This window comes from Pipra filicauda, unplaced genomic scaffold (assembly GCF_003945595.2).
Source record: "Pipra filicauda isolate LSUMZ 115617 unplaced genomic scaffold, ASM394559v2 scaffold39_size4671491_pilon, whole genome shotgun sequence".
NCBI classification, from domain to species: Eukaryota; Metazoa; Chordata; class Aves; order Passeriformes; family Pipridae; genus Pipra; species Pipra filicauda.
In genome coordinates, this window is record NW_024104531.1 from 327,511 (window position 1) to 344,451 (window position 16,941).

Below are 16,941 nucleotides of genomic sequence, written 5' to 3' on the forward strand. Positions count from 1 at the left end.
ATGATCCAAACTGAAAGGAGTTATAATGCATCTAGGTAACTTATTAGTTCATTACGTCTTTTTTAGGTTCTGAACAGAAAAATAAAATTTAATACATGGATTTACTATATGCCATCTAACAAGACTGAACAGCCTTCATGTTACAACAGCCTTTCAAGTACATGTTGCAGGTTTTTGTTTAAGTGACTTAAATAACTAAAACCACGCAGAAGGACAGAAAAGCCATGTTTAAGCGCTGCAGCTGTAGCCAAGACACAAAATTTCAGCTTGGAAAGGTAAAATTATACCTAGAGCTCTAGCTGCTGCCATGGTTTTCCTTTTTTTTTCCCCCCCGAGAGATTCTGGTAGAGGAGCAGCGGAAATCCTGGCAGCACCATCCTCTTCAGAAGAGGACCAACTAATTAACTTCTCACTCTAAATCCTAATTCCCTGCAGCAGGAAGAGGGGCAGGAGGGGCTAAGCAGCCCATTTCACTTAAGAGGGGTGGCTTTAAGCAGGCTTTGCCTCAGACAGCAGGGCACGGTGCTGTTCATTTCAAGCAGGGTGGCTGCTACGGAGGCAGAGGCAAGGAAGGGAGAAAGCTTCAGACGATGGTAGGTTTTGTGCTGGTAGAGCATGACTGTTCAGAATGAAGACTAGCTGAATTTTTCAAGATATATAGTTAACTTTTATAAATATCTGAAACTTCAGACTCTAGTATGGGCTACTATGAGCGCTTTGAGTCGAATGCACCTAGTTTTGTTTGATTGGTGGGGTTCTCATGTCCTTTTCTCTGCAGTCTTAAATATACTACCAGAACTAATCCTGCACAGCACAAACAGGTTTACCTCTGAACACGGAATTACCAGAGTACTTTCAGATCTACAAGATCATCAGGAAAGTTTATTTGCCCACCTCACTGACGTACCAGTTGTCACCTGATTAATACACCTGAATAGGAATAAAAAAACCCCAGCATGTTCATGGATGAAAACATGCATATCCGACACTGATGCATGTTCTGTGGTACCCAAAACAAACCACAAAATAGGAAGTTCGCGCATCCTGGGGGGTCATCACTTCCACATTTTCATCCTGCCCTGTGACATTCAGTACTGTCTTCTTATAGTTTGACCTCTTCAGGGGCAATATGGTTCTGTGTAAAATGATCATACGCTGTCTTCCATTAGCAATGCTCTACTTTATTTTGGAACCCATGTAACTGCAGACGGTCTTAATGTACTTATTTGTGTCAGAACATAAAGGTGATAGATAATATATTACAGTCTATACAGAACAGGAAAGTTTATAAATTAAGTCACTTCACTTTGTTGGCTTAAGTTTGCTTTCCAGCAGCCCTGAAACAACACGTTATTTAATGACCTATATAAGTAGGTCTTTTTACCCAGTCATCTCCTTGCAGTCTCTGAAGGTACCTCAGAACAGCACAGAACATAAAGGTAGAAGATGCCACAGTTCACATATGGGGAAAATTACAAAAGCCACATTGGAAATAAACTCTTCTTTTTTATTCTTGTCTCTATACTTGAAATAGTATCTGAAACCACAAAGGAAACAGAACCAGGTGGCAGAGGACAGCTGGTACCATGAGGGGACCATGCCAAAGCTGATGAAAGTCTGCATGACCTACAGACTAGACAGCAATCTCCAAGATTTGTCCCCAAAATTTATCATGGTATTCACCACTTTACCTCAGAGAAACTCATCACATTCGCAGAGTTCTCGGCAAATGGGGAAGATGGATGGAAGAGATGCAAGGAAGGGTGCACATCAAATGCTGTACCAGACTCTAGCAAACAGCAGAGATTGAGAGGAGTGAGTCACAAACACCACTATTTTGTGATGGCTGCTTAGAAATTGAATTATAGCATTCACTTTTATAAATAACTACCTTCAAGCACTTTGGTCTGAGTTTTTTATCATCCCTAAAAATCAGACTCTCCCTGTTGCCAAGAGATATATAAGCTAACCAAACCTTTTTGAAGTCAGTTTTCTAGTTAATTATTTTTACAAGGAACTGCCTCTACATTTGAAAGACAGGAAAAAAAGAAATGTAGAAATAGATAATCAGAAGAAGCCTTGATTTGGTATTCTCAGATGCATACAAGCTCCTTTCTTTAACTAAGACAGCCTTATTATCTGGTACACTGCTTACCTACAGACACTCTCAGTGAGCTTACATCATTACGTATATTTATTGTTCTAGGTTTCATTTTGCCTTTCTGAAAACACAGTCCTCTGAGACATTGCTTCTACTCCTCAAATAATGGGGTGGTTTTCATGAAATGCAAAGGGAAAAATTAATCAGTTATTTCTACAAACATAACAGCTAAGAGTATTTAAAACCATTCCCTTTCCTCTCCTAAACATTAATAAGGAATAAAAAGGTTGTTTCACCATTTAGAAACAACTAACAATGTCACTGTTTTTATTATTTCTTCTGTTTGGAACATGGGAGAAAATTAATATGGACAAGATGTTCAAAACTGGAATTTAAAGAGAGCTTCACAAGCCTAAAATGAAAAGTGCTCTCATACGCAAAAAAAAAAAAAAAAAAAAGAAAGAAAAAAGGAAAAAAGTACCAAATCTATCATTAAGGAAAACAAAAATGAAACCTGCAGCTCTCCACTTTCAGTTCCCAAAAAGGGAGTGCAAGACTTCATCAGAGGCTGTATAGCCCATGTAAGCTGGAGATAATAAGGCTGCTCACCAAACAATTCTGCATTCATTGCAAGCCTTTAGTATCCATGCTTTGTTCTGAGTCATTGCTTCTCAGTTTCTCACCCCATGAATGAAATCCTGACCCACAAGAACTTACAGAACATTTTTTTTTTGTCTCTCCAAGACTTGTTTTCTTGATAAAACTGGGACAACCTATCTTGCTCATGGAAAACAGTGTTGCTTCTTTCCTCTGCAATCAAACTGTGCTTGTGCTCATCTGTCTAGCAATCAAACATCATCTCTCCCATTTCCTGCAGAATCCTTCAAAACCTAGAGCTCATCTTTTTTGTCATGTCTGTTATCCCTATTCAAAGCACATCTTGTCAGACAACTCAACCAGTGCAACACTTTCATATGAATGGCAACAATGCCGTACATACGCACTTCCTATAACCAAGACTTTATTGTCATGCAGCTCGTGCTCCTATGCCACATAAAAATCAAAGGACAACAGAAATATGAATGTACTCTTGGCAAACTTCCTTCTTCAAACATTTCTAACTTACATTCTTCAATAAGAAACTTTATGTAACATGGTATTTTTACAGCATAAAAGCCTCCTTTTACTAGACTTTGTACTGATGCCTCATTTTTCAGAACAAACTGTCTTATGGCCTTGCTTTACTGAAACACATTTTCAAACAAGCAGGAGACACACTCCTGGAATAAACAAGTGTGTCTGACAAGCAGGCTCTTGTCTCTGTCCTTCTATCTCTCCAGTTCTTATCACAGCTTTATATTGTCAGCAAAAGGCTTCATTATTTCTGCTTCACCTTGAGAAAGCCTAGACCCCTAAAACATGGGTGTAGCACAAAGACACAGCTATAGATTACACCCATAGACCTTACTGAGGTCTGTGCACCTGAACATTTTTCTTTCAAGGCTTGCTTGGATTAGTTTTGAAACCCTGGAACAACATACTTTGATCCCCGCTCACAGGTTTTCTAAAAGAAAAACAAAATACAACCAGTAAGTTCTTACTTAACTGGAGGAAACAACTATCTTCACTAATAAGAATCAATTACAGTATAACTTGATTTAGGATGCCAGTTCAGGTTAAAAAAAAATTCCCTCCAAACAGGCTTATTAACGTTTCAAGAAAACACACAACCTAGATGAGCATAATAATTAAAAAAAAAGTCCAGAAAGAGATACCATAAGCCTTTCCTCCAGAAACAGGGAATCAAGGCAATTGTCAAACTGCATTGATTTGTTCCACACAATTAAAATCCGGTTTACAACATAAAATCAGTATTCCATGATAAAAATGTGTTGAAGTTGAGCTTGAAAACACTAAACAAACAGGCTTTCTAGGTGGCTGCAAGAAAGGTATGCTTGCCATATTTATAAACTCTAACTTTTCGTTAAAAAAAAAAAAAAAAGTAAATCTGTTCCCAGGATTGTAAAGAAAATCTGTCAAAATATAAAATGTGACAATACTGTCATCTGATGTGTACAGACAGACTCTGTGCATCCTAGATAATTCTCAAATGACATCAATACAAAACTAACAAATCTCTGGCTGCTATTCAGAAGCTACTAGGCAGTACTAAACAGACAACTACCCTTACCCACTTCAACTGGCTACTGCTTTGAAAAGTTACAAGAAGCAGCAAACACTAATAATTCAGCAGAAACAAAAAAGAAGGGAAAAATTTCTTTTCCCATCTCCACCAGTCAGATGGCTTCAGATGTCTCCCCTTGTTATTAAACAGCAAGACACACACACACACACACACACACACACACAGAGTAAAAGCATCTTAGCACCCACTTCCATGCTGCCAAGCTGAGCTTTGGGTTTAAAACACTGTCAAAGTACTACTCTAGAACAGGAGTCGACCCACATACTTTTCAGCTCTGCCTAAAATTTGAAGACTTTCAAATAAAATTAGAACGTGTTTCATACTACCTCACTCTCTCATTTTTCTTCAATCACAGCAAATAACATTAAAAGATCTTATCTTCCCACCTGATGTCATCAGAATACATATTGCATTGGCTTTTTATTGGTCATCTGGTAAAGAAATCTGCAGGGAATGGCAAGAAGTATTGCTTTTTTCTAAAGAATAACAACCCTTTTTGTGGTCATAGTGAATGCACACGCATCCTAAACACTGTGCAGTACAGCTGGTGGACAAAGAAACAGGCTTGAAGCCAAAACTTTCGTTCTCACCTACATTGTGTTTTCAGAATTATCATGGTAGCACTAATCTCTTGGAAGTCAATCATTAACCTCTCACTTTCATAATTTACACCCGCCGTTAAAAATTATGGCTGTCTTCTAACTCAAAGACCACATAACATCTCCTGCACTCTCCCTTCACTGCAGAGCGACTTAGCGTGCTGCTAAACTTAATACTGCCAAAATGGGTAAACACCATGGCTTTGCAGTCATCTCTGGCTAATTTTAAGTCAGTACAACTTTACAGAATCATAGAATGGTTTGGCTTGCAAGGGACCTTGAAGACCAGCTAATTCCACCTGCCCTGCCACAGGCAGGGACACCTTCCATTAGACCAGGTTACTCAAAGCCCCATTCAACCTCACCTTGAACAATTTCAGGGATGGACTATTCACAACTTCTCTAAAAAGAAACTTCTCTAGCACTTCTGGAAAGGCTGTCTGACCCTTCCCCTTCTTGGCTACTCACTGATAATGTGTGCCTCCAACCCACTTGTCTTGACGTAAATGGTATTAAGGTTGCATAGTAAAGCAAATGAGGAAAGCAGTTTGGAAATAATCCAGAAAAGGTGAGGGAGAAGCAAGTTTAACACCAGTCAATTCCCTGATCCTGTTTGCTGTGCAGCTGCACAAACAGTTGCACTGCCATGAGGACAAAGCCGAGAGGAAGGAACAAGGGGTCGAGGCTTCAAGGGGGCAGGATCACTTCTCTCAGTAGCAGTGCCAACTTACATTGCCTGAAAGTCTCTACTACCTAAGATGGCAAATGAGGTTGTCTTAAAATACCACCTGTGAAAAATACTTTCTAATCTAGTAGACAACACGGGGCTCATACAACCACTATGAAACAGTAGTGCATACTTAAAGATCTTGAAAGCATGCAAGAACAGTGTCAATTTTATAAGAAGCAAGACTTTCAGAAGAAGATTTTCGGAGCTAGTAACCTGCAGCCTGACTTCATCCACTCAGGCCTAAGCTTAAGTACAGACCACTAGCTAGAGACCTGGACAGGCTTAGCCAACCAAGTCTCAATGACGGGTAACAAAACTCAGGAGGGGAAAAAAATTCTTTTCTTTTTGATATCTAAAAAAAACTTGCCTGTTAGTCAGACATTTGTGAATCCCATCACCGGCTGTGCATTTACTACCCTCACTGTAGTTTGAAATCATGTGCTGAGTAACAGTCATGTGATGGACATGTTCTTTTTTAATGATAACAAGGTTAAAAAAAAATCTTAGACTAGGTAAAACTTGGACTATGTTGTCAGAACAAGACAGGAAGGGGAACTTGTTCACACTAATAACTTCCTTCAGTAGAAGACTTTACCTACATATCAGTTGGAATCAAATGATACAGAATGTGTTTGATTTAACTCAATGCACATAAGGACATTTTCCTCCATGAGGAAAGAAGAGAAGATATATGGATAAAAGCTTTAGTCAGAAACAGCCTCCCAAATATACACATACGTACTAATTTGCATGTTCGCTAGAGTACTAGGGATCCACTAAACTTTGTAAAACAATCTCATGGTACCAGCACAGACCTACCCCAAAAATAAATTTGATTCAGCATCTTCTGCTAACAGCAGGAATCTCAGTCCATATGGTCAGCCTCCTAAAAGGACATTTTGGCTCCTCTCTTGCCAGATATGATCCCCTCCACTTCATGCTTCTTCTGCGTGCTCTCTCCTGGCAGAGCACTACAGCTGTAGCAGTTGCCAGCAAGTTAAGCGTAATTACCTCCACTTGGGATACCGCCTGTCCTATCATTAATAATGGCTCAGGCCACAGCTATGCATGCAACCGAAATCCCTCCCACGTTATAGTCTCTGGAAGTACGCTGGGCTCAAATAAAAATTAATATACCGACAATTCTTCTGTAGTTTTCTTAATGCTTTCTACGCTCTTCACTTAAAAAAAACAAACAAAAGAAATCTGAGCAACTGTTCAGTAGATCTAGTAAGTCAGCTAAGTGGTTTCAGTAAATCCCAGCACATCTAATTGCATGCGTCTTTCCTCCGGTTTGTGAAAACTGAGGTGTCCTAACTTAACCAAAGAACTGTTATCGAAAGGCCTTTCTCTTGCTGTCATTTTGCAAAATCAATCGTCAAACCTACTTGTCAAACCGCCATTGCTCACATACCCTAAACAGGGAGCAGAAAGAAGTCTGCTGCACATTTGACATGCGAGCCAATGCGTGTCAGATAGTCAGGAAAATACAGTCTTACTGTTAGGACTTTTTTCCAGTTGGCACGTTATCAACAATGTCCCCACCCAAACCAAGAGTTGTTTGTAGCATTACTGCGTGTGCCTGAGCACAGGCAGGTGTCCTTAGTGTGACCCGGGACAACAGAACCCACTGGTCACGAACGATGGTTTCTACACTACCAGGGTCTGCAGAAAAGCACCATCTTCACTACTCAATTCCTGTCCGACGTTTACGCCACTACAGGGACGATTTAACACAAATTCTGCGTTTTGCTCCCAGAGCAAATTGTGCTTTTGCCACTGAGATGCGACGCCTCCCCATGGAGGGGGAACGGAGAAGAACGAAAGGGGCTCCATCTTCCGCTGCACCGCGTTTCGCAGAGTGGGTATCCTCGGCCTAGCAGGGGGTGCTCCACGCGCTCGGGGCAGAAGTGGCACAGCACCCCGCGGCCACGCGGGACTGTGCGCCCGCCCCACGCACGCCCCTTTTTTCCCGAGGGCGCTGCAGCCGCCTGAGCTGCAGAGGCAGCCGCGGGACGAGCCCAGCGGGCACGGCCTCTCCCCCCACGCCGCGGGTGGGTGTGCGGGGCGTTACGGTCCCGCAGCGCCCCGCAAGCGCCACCCTGCCCCGCCCCAGCACACCGACACGCTCCGCGGCTGCGGAGCGCAGCGACCGAGGTCCCGCCCGGCGAGGGGGAGAGAAGCCAAGAGGGGGGATCCCAGGCAGTGCCCCCTTCCCCTACGCCCGCCGCCACTCGCCTGGTTGGGGTCAGTGGCCCGGAAGACGTGGCAGGCCATGGGGGAGTCGGGGTTGTCGGGCTGCGCCTTGATCAGGTAGGCGAAGTAGGTGAGGTCGTGGCTGTTGTGGATGAAGCGGGCGATGTGCTGCGCCTTGTGCTCGAAGATGAAGACGGCGGGCGCGGGGCTGGCGGGGCGGCCGGGGCCGGCGGCGGGGCCGGGGCTGGCGGGGCCGGCGGGCACGCAGCGCAGCGTGGGCGAGCCCAGCAGCAGCAGCACCTCGCGGGCCGGCACCGCGCTGCCCGGGGCGCCGCCGGGCTCCTGCCGCTGCCCGCGCCGGCGGATCTCGGCCACCAGCCAGGGCAGCATGGGCAGCGTGGTCCGCCTGTCCAGGCATGACGAGCCCACGTACCACAGCCTGAAGCGCTTCTCCCCCGGAGGCGCCGGCTGCGGCTCGGGCTCGGGCTCCAAGGGGTGAGAGAGCGGCTCGCCCTCCCCTCGCTTCTCCATGGCGGGTGCCTGGGCGGAGGACGCGGCGCTCCGCGGCCGCTTCCCCCGGCGCCAGGTGCAGCTGGCGGGGCCTGCGCTCGGCCGGGGCCGCCGCTAAGCGCGCATCCCGCCGGGCACGGCCGCGCCGCCTCCTCCTCCTGCCCGCGCGGGGTCAGCCCGCGGGGCGGGGAAGGACGGCCGAAGAACCTCCGCCTCCTCCTCCTCAACGCCCCGGGGAGGAGCGCAAGGGCTACGCCCCGACCGAGCTCCGCGCCCCGACCACCCCCGGCCGAGGGGAGGGCCAGCCCCGCCAGCCCGGGCCCCAAAGCAAAATAGAAGGTGGGATGTCTTCTGCTCCCTGTTGTGCCGGGTGGTGCTGGGCTCTCCCTGAGGCTTGCAGTGTGACCAGCCGCGCAGGGAGGCGGAGGAAGAGGAGGAGGTCCGCAAGGGGAGGAAGGTCGCCAAGCGGCGGAGGAAAGGAGGTGGGGAGGCCGGCGGGGCAGTCCCCCGCCCTGCTTGCAAAAGCTCCCAAGCGCTTTTCCGAGTTAGTTTTGATTCCGGCGAGCCGGAGGGTCGCTGGGGAGAAGGCTCCCGCGCAGGGAGCGGGGGCCCGGGGCACCCCCGCCCGGGGCGCTCCGCTCCCACCGCCGCTTCTCCTCTGGTTTCTCCCCTGCGCGGGGAGAACCGGCCTTGTCGCGGCCGTGCTAAAGCAGCGTCTCCTGCCGAGCCACTACCGAGTCAGAGTTTCGTTTGACTGATTTTATTTTTTTTTTTTTCTAGGCTTGTTTTTCCTGCTTGAGTTTTAGTTGTGGGGGTTTCGCCATCGCTATCGCGATAACATCTCTTATCAACGACAAATCCGCCACGTACTGCAGATGTTAGTAACTAGCTTCCTCTACCTGAGAAAGTAGTTGGACAAAGCTCTGCCAGTCATACATCATCCGTATCCCTTTGGTAATTGCCAGTTGTAACGACTGTCTCCTTGTTTACATCCGTAGCAACAGCGGGGATGACTCGCAGTAAAACGTTACTATGGGTCCCGTTTTAACTGCCTAGAGATAAAAAGTCTGTAGCTTGAGCTGAAGAGCTGGTCGGTGTAATTTGAGGCTGCATAATTATTAGGGCAGAGAGGGGTCACGTAGCACTCAGGTCACAGCCCACAGCAGTCTGAACTGACACACAAACTGTCGCATTAGCGTTATTTTCATAGCAGTATAAACCACTCAGCTCATTTTCTGAGCAAACTATTTTGCTCTTCATATTTTTCCAGTTTAACCATCTAATTTATCCATTTTGGTTTATCAGTTGTAGTTTTCAGTTTTAACATTCTGGTTTGGCAAGACCTCAAATACATATCCTCTCATGGCATCCTCCAAGCCTTAAGGGACATCCTACAATGTCCCTTGGGACAGGAGCGCTAATGCAAAAAGTCTTATGTAGGCAGAACACCAGCTTCAATATGTGCTACAGTGGTACAAGTTAAAGCCAGACTGGCATTGCTTCCCTAAGCTATTTTCGCACATTTTAACATCTGAACTGCATTGTTGTACAGCAGATTTTACAATGAGGGTAACTAGAAGAATAATGGCCAAATTTTTTGGATCATAAAACTAAAAATTTTCTTGTCCCTCACTCTGCACAGTTAGCATTAACCCTTTAGCTGAGAATGGTACTTGAGATTTTGTGTCCACCATTGCGGGATGACAATTCAGGAGCCAATGCGATCCTCTTAACAGTGCACCTAGGAGAAAGAGCCATTTGGTTTCTGGCAGCAGCGCTGGCTCTGCTTTAATCCTGCAGTGAGCTGCTCCTTTTCTGCCAGTTCAGTTCTGTGAGCCACCTCTAATTTAAGTGACAGCACTCATAGAGATACCGCTGTTGGCACAAAGGAAGCGGGAATGACTGCTCAGGGGTGAAGAGGGCGGCAAGACTACCCACCCCTTTTGGGGACGGTTAGACGATTCATCTAGAGCATGAAGCTGAAATTCAGTCACTTGAGCGCAAAGACCAATTTAACCTACCAGGGAAGTGAACTAAATGCTGGGCTCGCACTACAGCAGCAGCAAAACCCCCTTGTACGTTCCTTTGCAGTGGTTTTAGATGGGATAATCATTAACAGGCTCCAATGAAGCAGCCTAAGGGAGAGGCTGCAACACAGTGAATAGCTGCAGCTGCTTACCAACACCATCTCCAAGAATATTAGATCCCTTTTGTTTTATGTTTGTATACGACCTACCAAAAGCAGTTTGCAGACAGCCACGTAGGCTTTTAGGTGTTACGGCAATACAAATAATTAATAATAATCAGGAAACTTGAAGATAACCGTGTGAATACATTAAAAAAATAGCAAAAAGAGACTGAAATTCTTTTAAGCAATCACAGATCCACTGATGTTCTCACATCATTCAAACAGAACAAGAAGCCTTGAAGATGCTACAGAGCTGCGTTTTCAGCTTTTAAGGCTGTACTTCAATTTTTGCAAATTATCAGGTAAAACTGAAATTCTAAAATGTGAAAAGTTAATGTGAAATTCTTCAGTTGTCAACACTGTGCCTGTTATGTAAAGCTGTTTGGTTTCTCCGTCAGTTGGGTGATTTCCTTAATATGGTATGAGATCTGATTATTTTGACCTCATTTCTTTTTATTACTGAATTCTTTATACAAATCCCTTATAAGATGAAATTAATCTATATAAACTCTACCACTAATATTTTAACTACCTTCAAAATAAAATTCAGATGTTAATCCAAAGTTTTCATGTTTTCTTCTCGCTTCAGCTTTTTATGTCTCTCTGAATTGATTCTTCATAGTAATCTCTTTTAGCTGTCCATTAACTTTATCCATTTATTCATTTATCCTTTAATCTGCCTAACACTTTTTATCCCCCCATCTCATTAATAGTGTTTCATTGGAAAGTCCTTTTGTTACATAACTTTTCTTCTTGAAGTTGGTCCCCTTTTCTCGTTTCTTTTCAGTTGTAAGATATCACGCACCTTTAAGTTAAAAATTCCTAGTTTCTCTCATATTGAGCACAGTATTCCTGTGCCCGTGACATCTGACATGCCTCTCATGTAATTTCTAGTGTTTAAAACTATAATGGTAACAAGAGCATCCTTCTCTAATTCTTTGCACAATATAGTTAGGAATTCACCTGAATTATATAATCCTTATAGCTCAGTAAATAGGAATGAGAAACCTTGGGACAAAGAAGAAAGCAACTTTCCATAGCCCTTATCCACAGAGCTTTGAAAATACATCTCTGTTCTTAGTGAAAGAACAGTTTCTCTCCAGGTCATCCCAAATGGAAAGAAGTGTAAATGCGGCATCTGTGCCAGAGACATGACAGACAAAGCCTCTGGTGAGAGGCAACAATTTTTAAAAACTTCCTTTTTTTACTATTATCATTATCATTGGCCAAGCTTCTTGAAACAAATTGGAAAATTCAAAGGGACCACTATATTGGAAGATCTTAAGTACATAAAGTACTATGGGTAGTAATTGTCACAGCATGTGCTGCAAGTGCATGCTCAGTTGGTCAAAGAAAACCAACCACATACCCAGTCAGACTTTTTTGAATTGTTAATAACCTGCCATAATTTTTCATTGAATAGACATTAGATGCAAAATCTGTTAAATTAGGGTATATTATTGAAGTGACCAAACACAGATCCAGGTAACTAAATGTGAGTAAATGCCTCTGAACATTTTGGATATGATATGCTTGTCAGTGGAGTACTACATGTAAAGATTATTTTTCCAAATAAAATGGATAAGTGTGTTTTCTTTCTGTTTATTAGAGAAAGCATGTTTTGTTTCTTAAGACAATGCCGTGATAATGTATGCTGTTTCTGTACATGGCATCACAGCAGCCATTTCACATATGATATCTGGATCTTCAGTTCCAGATATCGTGTTGAAGGAACTTAAAGTGTTAAAGGATTTAGACCTACAAACTGGTAAGCAACCACAGCTCTAAGCAATTTCTTAAGCAGCAGAGAGACCTCAGCATCTCACACGATCAGACTGTTAATTGCTAGTAATTATCCATCCCCTTAAGCTTTCTAGCCACAGTTTTAATTGCAGAAAAAATATTAAGTTATTAGAGGAGCTGTAGGCTTGACTTTACAATCCCATGTTTATGCATAACTTCAATCACCTTGAACTATTATTTCAGTAATATGCCATGTAGCTGGGATTGTTTGTCATTCTATTGCTTTTCTAAGAATGATCTCATTAAACTGTCTGGGAATTCAAGGTCCATTTCCATATTTGCAGTATTTTTTAACTAGTCAAATTTTATTTTACTTTCAAATCACCTTTTTGCAAGATCCAAGATACAGGCATTTTTACTTTTAAAAAGCATTTAATTAATTTAAACTACCCAGTCTTATTTGAAGAATGTAGTGAAATACATTTTGGAAATACAACTGAAGTATTAGAAAGTAAGTTCAGTAGACTGAACATATTACCAAGGCTTGAAACTTCTGGAGTGCTGGAGAAACCCTGGTGCTTCCTCTTTTAAGTACATAAAAAACCTCTCACTAGAAATGATGAAAGTTGTATATTTTGCAGGATGTACAGAGATTACAATAGTTTAAAATGCAATGCCAGAAGTTTGAGTAAGACATATTGGTCTTGTAGAGACATGTCAATAGCAGGAGACTCTCAGTGCAATTTGTACACAATGAAAAGGATGAAAAATTAATCTGATACGGGGTGGGTGGTTTGGTTTTGTTTTTTTCTTCTCAAATGGCACTAATCTTTTTTGATGGTAATGACAGATTAGAATTTGTTCTGCCAATAAGACCCACTCCAAAACAGATTTAGGGGAATCGGAATGAGCAAAGTTCATAAGAGAATAATCCCTAGGCAGAATTTCATAAGCACCCCTAGAATTTAAGGACACATTTTATGTCTGAGTTCAGCATATTCTTATTCAATTTAATGTAGCACCTATTGAGAGAGACAATGTATTGAAATATTATATTTCTCTTCAAAAAAGAGAAATTTGATTGGAGATTCTTATTTTAGTCATTTTTTCATGTAACAGTCATCCCATGAAACTTTCCAGCACAACAGACTTTGAATCCAGTGAAGAACCACAATTCGTTTTGTTTAAAACTAAGTTTTAATCTTGAGTCCTGTGTGCTTACATGTGATCATAGCATCTTTCCAGGTGGGAACATTTGAAATTTGATGAGGTTTCTTTGGTCCTTTTTTTTTTTTTTAATAAGGCTTCCCCCCCTCGAAAAAGTGTATCAGATCAGCTTACTAAAATCCCTGTTGTTGAGATAATACAGTTAGCTGTTAGCAGCTCAGATCAGTTGCAAAGCTATTTACTGCAGAAGACAGAGCAACTTCTGCAACAAGATCTTCCCTATTCCCAATTATTTCTGCTTTTATATAAAGGAGCCATTTACTTCTCTACCATTCCCCAACCACTGCAGTAACAGTAACATAGAAGAGAAAAAAATGAGGAAGAATGGAGTAGGTGCTATGGCTGCTGGAGCTGTCTACTCTGCCTGGCAGTGCCTACTACATCTACCTCATTTTGGGATTTGGAAAGGATCCTGGTCCACTCCAACTCTCCAGCAATGGAAACTAAGACAGAATTGTCATTGCCAAAGCCAAAAGGAACATCTAATATTATTCCACAAATATAGTATTACAAAGGATGAACCACAAGCTAGAAAGGTTAGCAAATCTGTAGCAGATTGCACTTGTAGGCCCAGCACAATACCAAGAATGGTGCCAGTGTGGCTGCCAAAAAAAAAAAAAAAAGAACAGATGGGAACCCCTTAATCCTCTTTCTCATTGTCCTTGACTCTCTCCTAGGTAAATCAACATCTGTTGTCTTGACTCTGTTGCCTGCAGAGCATCTCTCATCTTCCCACATTCCCAACTGCGAGAAGCAGCATCGTACAGCACACTGGTGATTTGTGTGAGACATGTGCTTACATTCCTCTGCTTATTATGAATGTAAACCTTAGCACCACTCTCAGGCCTCATATGTGGTTGCAATATCCGGTACTTCCCAGTTCAAAAGCATCACTAGGAAGGAAGCCTGTCTTGCTTTAATTTGGCCAAGCTCTCAACTGCCAAAGACATCACAGTGATGACATTCATGGGAACAGAAAAATTCTTTGCAGCTTCAGTATAACCAAAAATGTCTGATTTTTCAGATTCAGAGGTAATTCCCAGGGGAATTAAGCACCTGGGCCAATTTCAGTGGCAGAGAAGTGTACTCCTAAATGCGGCATAAAGACACTGGTAACTAAGCTGCATAAAAAATTAGGGAAGAAGGATTTTAGAGTGGTCAAACTGCATGAAGACCTTGGATAGAGAAATGAAAATGCTTATTCTATAAACAAGTCACAGATCTAGAAAAATCTTTTTGAGAAATGTATAAACAGGGAAAAAAGTAAAATGAAAACAGGCTCCAAATGCAACATGATACTTTTAGAAGAACAAGTCGTAATGCAGAAACATTAGTATAATTAAATTACTGTTTTAAGCTGGTGCAAATATACAATGGTAGGTATTCTGTTATCATTAAAATGCTGAATGTTGTTTGTGTCACTGGAAATCTTTATGCTCATCTTTTTGATAACTAAAACAGAAATTAAAGTGTTTCCATACAATGTAAGAAGTAGGATGGAAGTTATGGTGACATGACTCTGTACAGTTCCACATCCAAGCAACACAGGGGAGAAAACCTGAAGTCCTTACCCCATTTCCAGACATGCTCTCAAAGGATTGCTGTGTAGCAAGACTGTGTGTAGCAGTGCCACCTGGTGACCGATGCTATGACCAAGTCCCCTGGAAATACTACCTACCTAGCACAGAGATTTATCGTATGAAATAATAAATTTTCCTTACTGTTCCTAAGCTCAGTATGTGATGTACAAAACATTGAAACTTCCAATTTATATAAACATAACAATATTTGTAATGTAAACACTGACAGAGTATTTGTAACTATGGCACTTACACATATCGAACAGAAGCAGTTCTCAAATTAGGGCAACTAGACCATAATTAGCCACAGGATGCAAATGAAGTATAGGGAAGAGGAAACCCAGAACCCCTAAAATTAGCCTTTATGGAGACAATCAGCAATCTCATATTCCTTACTTTCTCAATGACACAAAGTCATAATTAACAGACATATCCCAGTAACTCAGTTCAAGTGACAGGTCATTTCTCCCCCTTCCCTCAGAAAAGCCTTGGAAACAAGAATCAGGAAGTCTTTTAAAGGTATGAGGAGTACTGAGCATCGTCCCTCCAACTTGCGTGCCTCCTCATGTGCTGATTTTGGCTGGGGTAGAATTAATTTTCTTTACAAGAGATAGTACAGGGCTATGTTTTGGATTTGTGCTGGGAACAGTGTTGATAATGAGAGGTGTTTTTGTTGTTGCTGAGCAGTGCTTAAACACAGCCAAGGCCTTTTCTGCTTCTCACGCCATCCCTCCAGAAGTGGGCTGGGGGTGCATGAGAAACTGGGAGGGGACCCAGCCAGGACAGCTGATGCCAACTGACCAAAGGGATATCCCAGACTGCATGACATCATGCTCAGTATATAAAGGGTGGAGAAGAAGGAGGAAGGGGGGATATTTGGAGTAATGGTGTTTGTCTTCCCAAGTAACCATTACACAGGAACAGAGCCTGGCTTTTCTGGGGATGGCTGAACATGTGCCTGCCCATGGGAAGTGCTGAATGAATTCCTTGTTTTGCTTTGCTTGTGTGTGCAGCTTTTGCCTTACCTATTAAACTGTCTTTATCTCAACCCATGAGTTTTCTCACTTTTACTCTTCTGACTCTCTCCCCCGTCCCACAGAAGGGGAGTGAGCAAGTAGCTTTGTGGTGTTTGACCTGGGATTAAACCATGACCCTCCTCCCTTAAAGAACCAAAAGTAGACCTGGATGAGTAGGTATGGACAGTGCTGTACAGATAAAGCAAAAGTAAAGCAAATGTTTGGCCAAAATTTCTCAGTGACAAGAAAGTCCAGTTATGAACTGCCTGAGCCTCAGGAGGACCGTAACAACATACCATGCAAGCTCAGGTCAAGGCACTCAGGTCAGATATGGACCTGCACAAATCCAGCTTCCTAATGAAGTGAATGCCCAGCAAGCTAGCAGCCCAACCAACAGGCATATAACTGTCCTAAAAAAATCTATCTGGGAAATGAGCCCTAACATGATCAACCAAAGAATTCTGGAAAGGATAGAGGGTGCTCAGTTTCAAATGCCCCCTCCCCCTGCCTCCATTGTAAAGGTTCTTCAGAGATGAGGCATTTTTTGCTGCAGGTAGATCAAATGACTCAGGCACTTTAGTGTGTTACTTTAGTACCTGCAAGGACTAGCCAGAACCACCCTGCATGCCTCTGCAAAGGAGTGGAAATTACCCTCTCATTATACCTACAGTTAGGAGGGTAACAAAACATTCAAATATGACAAGAAACAGGGCAAGCAAGAAAAAAAAACATTCTTCCCCCAACTTATCATCTATCTACTTTTGTTTTTAATTGATCCAAGGTAATGTATCTTCAGATAGAGTGCATAGGCTTGAAAAGGAGAAATGTAAAAAAATCAAAGGGGA

General features: G+C 42.7%; 1 protein-coding gene across 5 annotated transcripts in view; it reads right to left on the reverse strand.

Annotated features, from left to right (window-relative positions):
• TBC1D4 (TBC1 domain family member 4) overlaps positions 1-8,484 on the reverse strand; it is a 101,301-nt gene extending 92,817 nt beyond the window's left edge. For 4 of the 5 annotated variants that reach the window (XM_027713563.2, XM_027713562.2, XM_027713561.2 and 1 more), the window contains exon 1: positions 7,875-8,484. In XM_027713563.2, coding sequence (XP_027569364.1) covers positions 7,875-8,363 — 489 coding nt within the window. In that variant the 5' untranslated portion in view covers positions 8,364-8,484. The remainder of the gene's footprint in view (positions 1-7,874) is intronic. The other variant, XM_039385147.1, reaches the window with a different exon arrangement.
• Between the last annotated feature and the right edge of the window lie 8,457 nt (positions 8,485-16,941).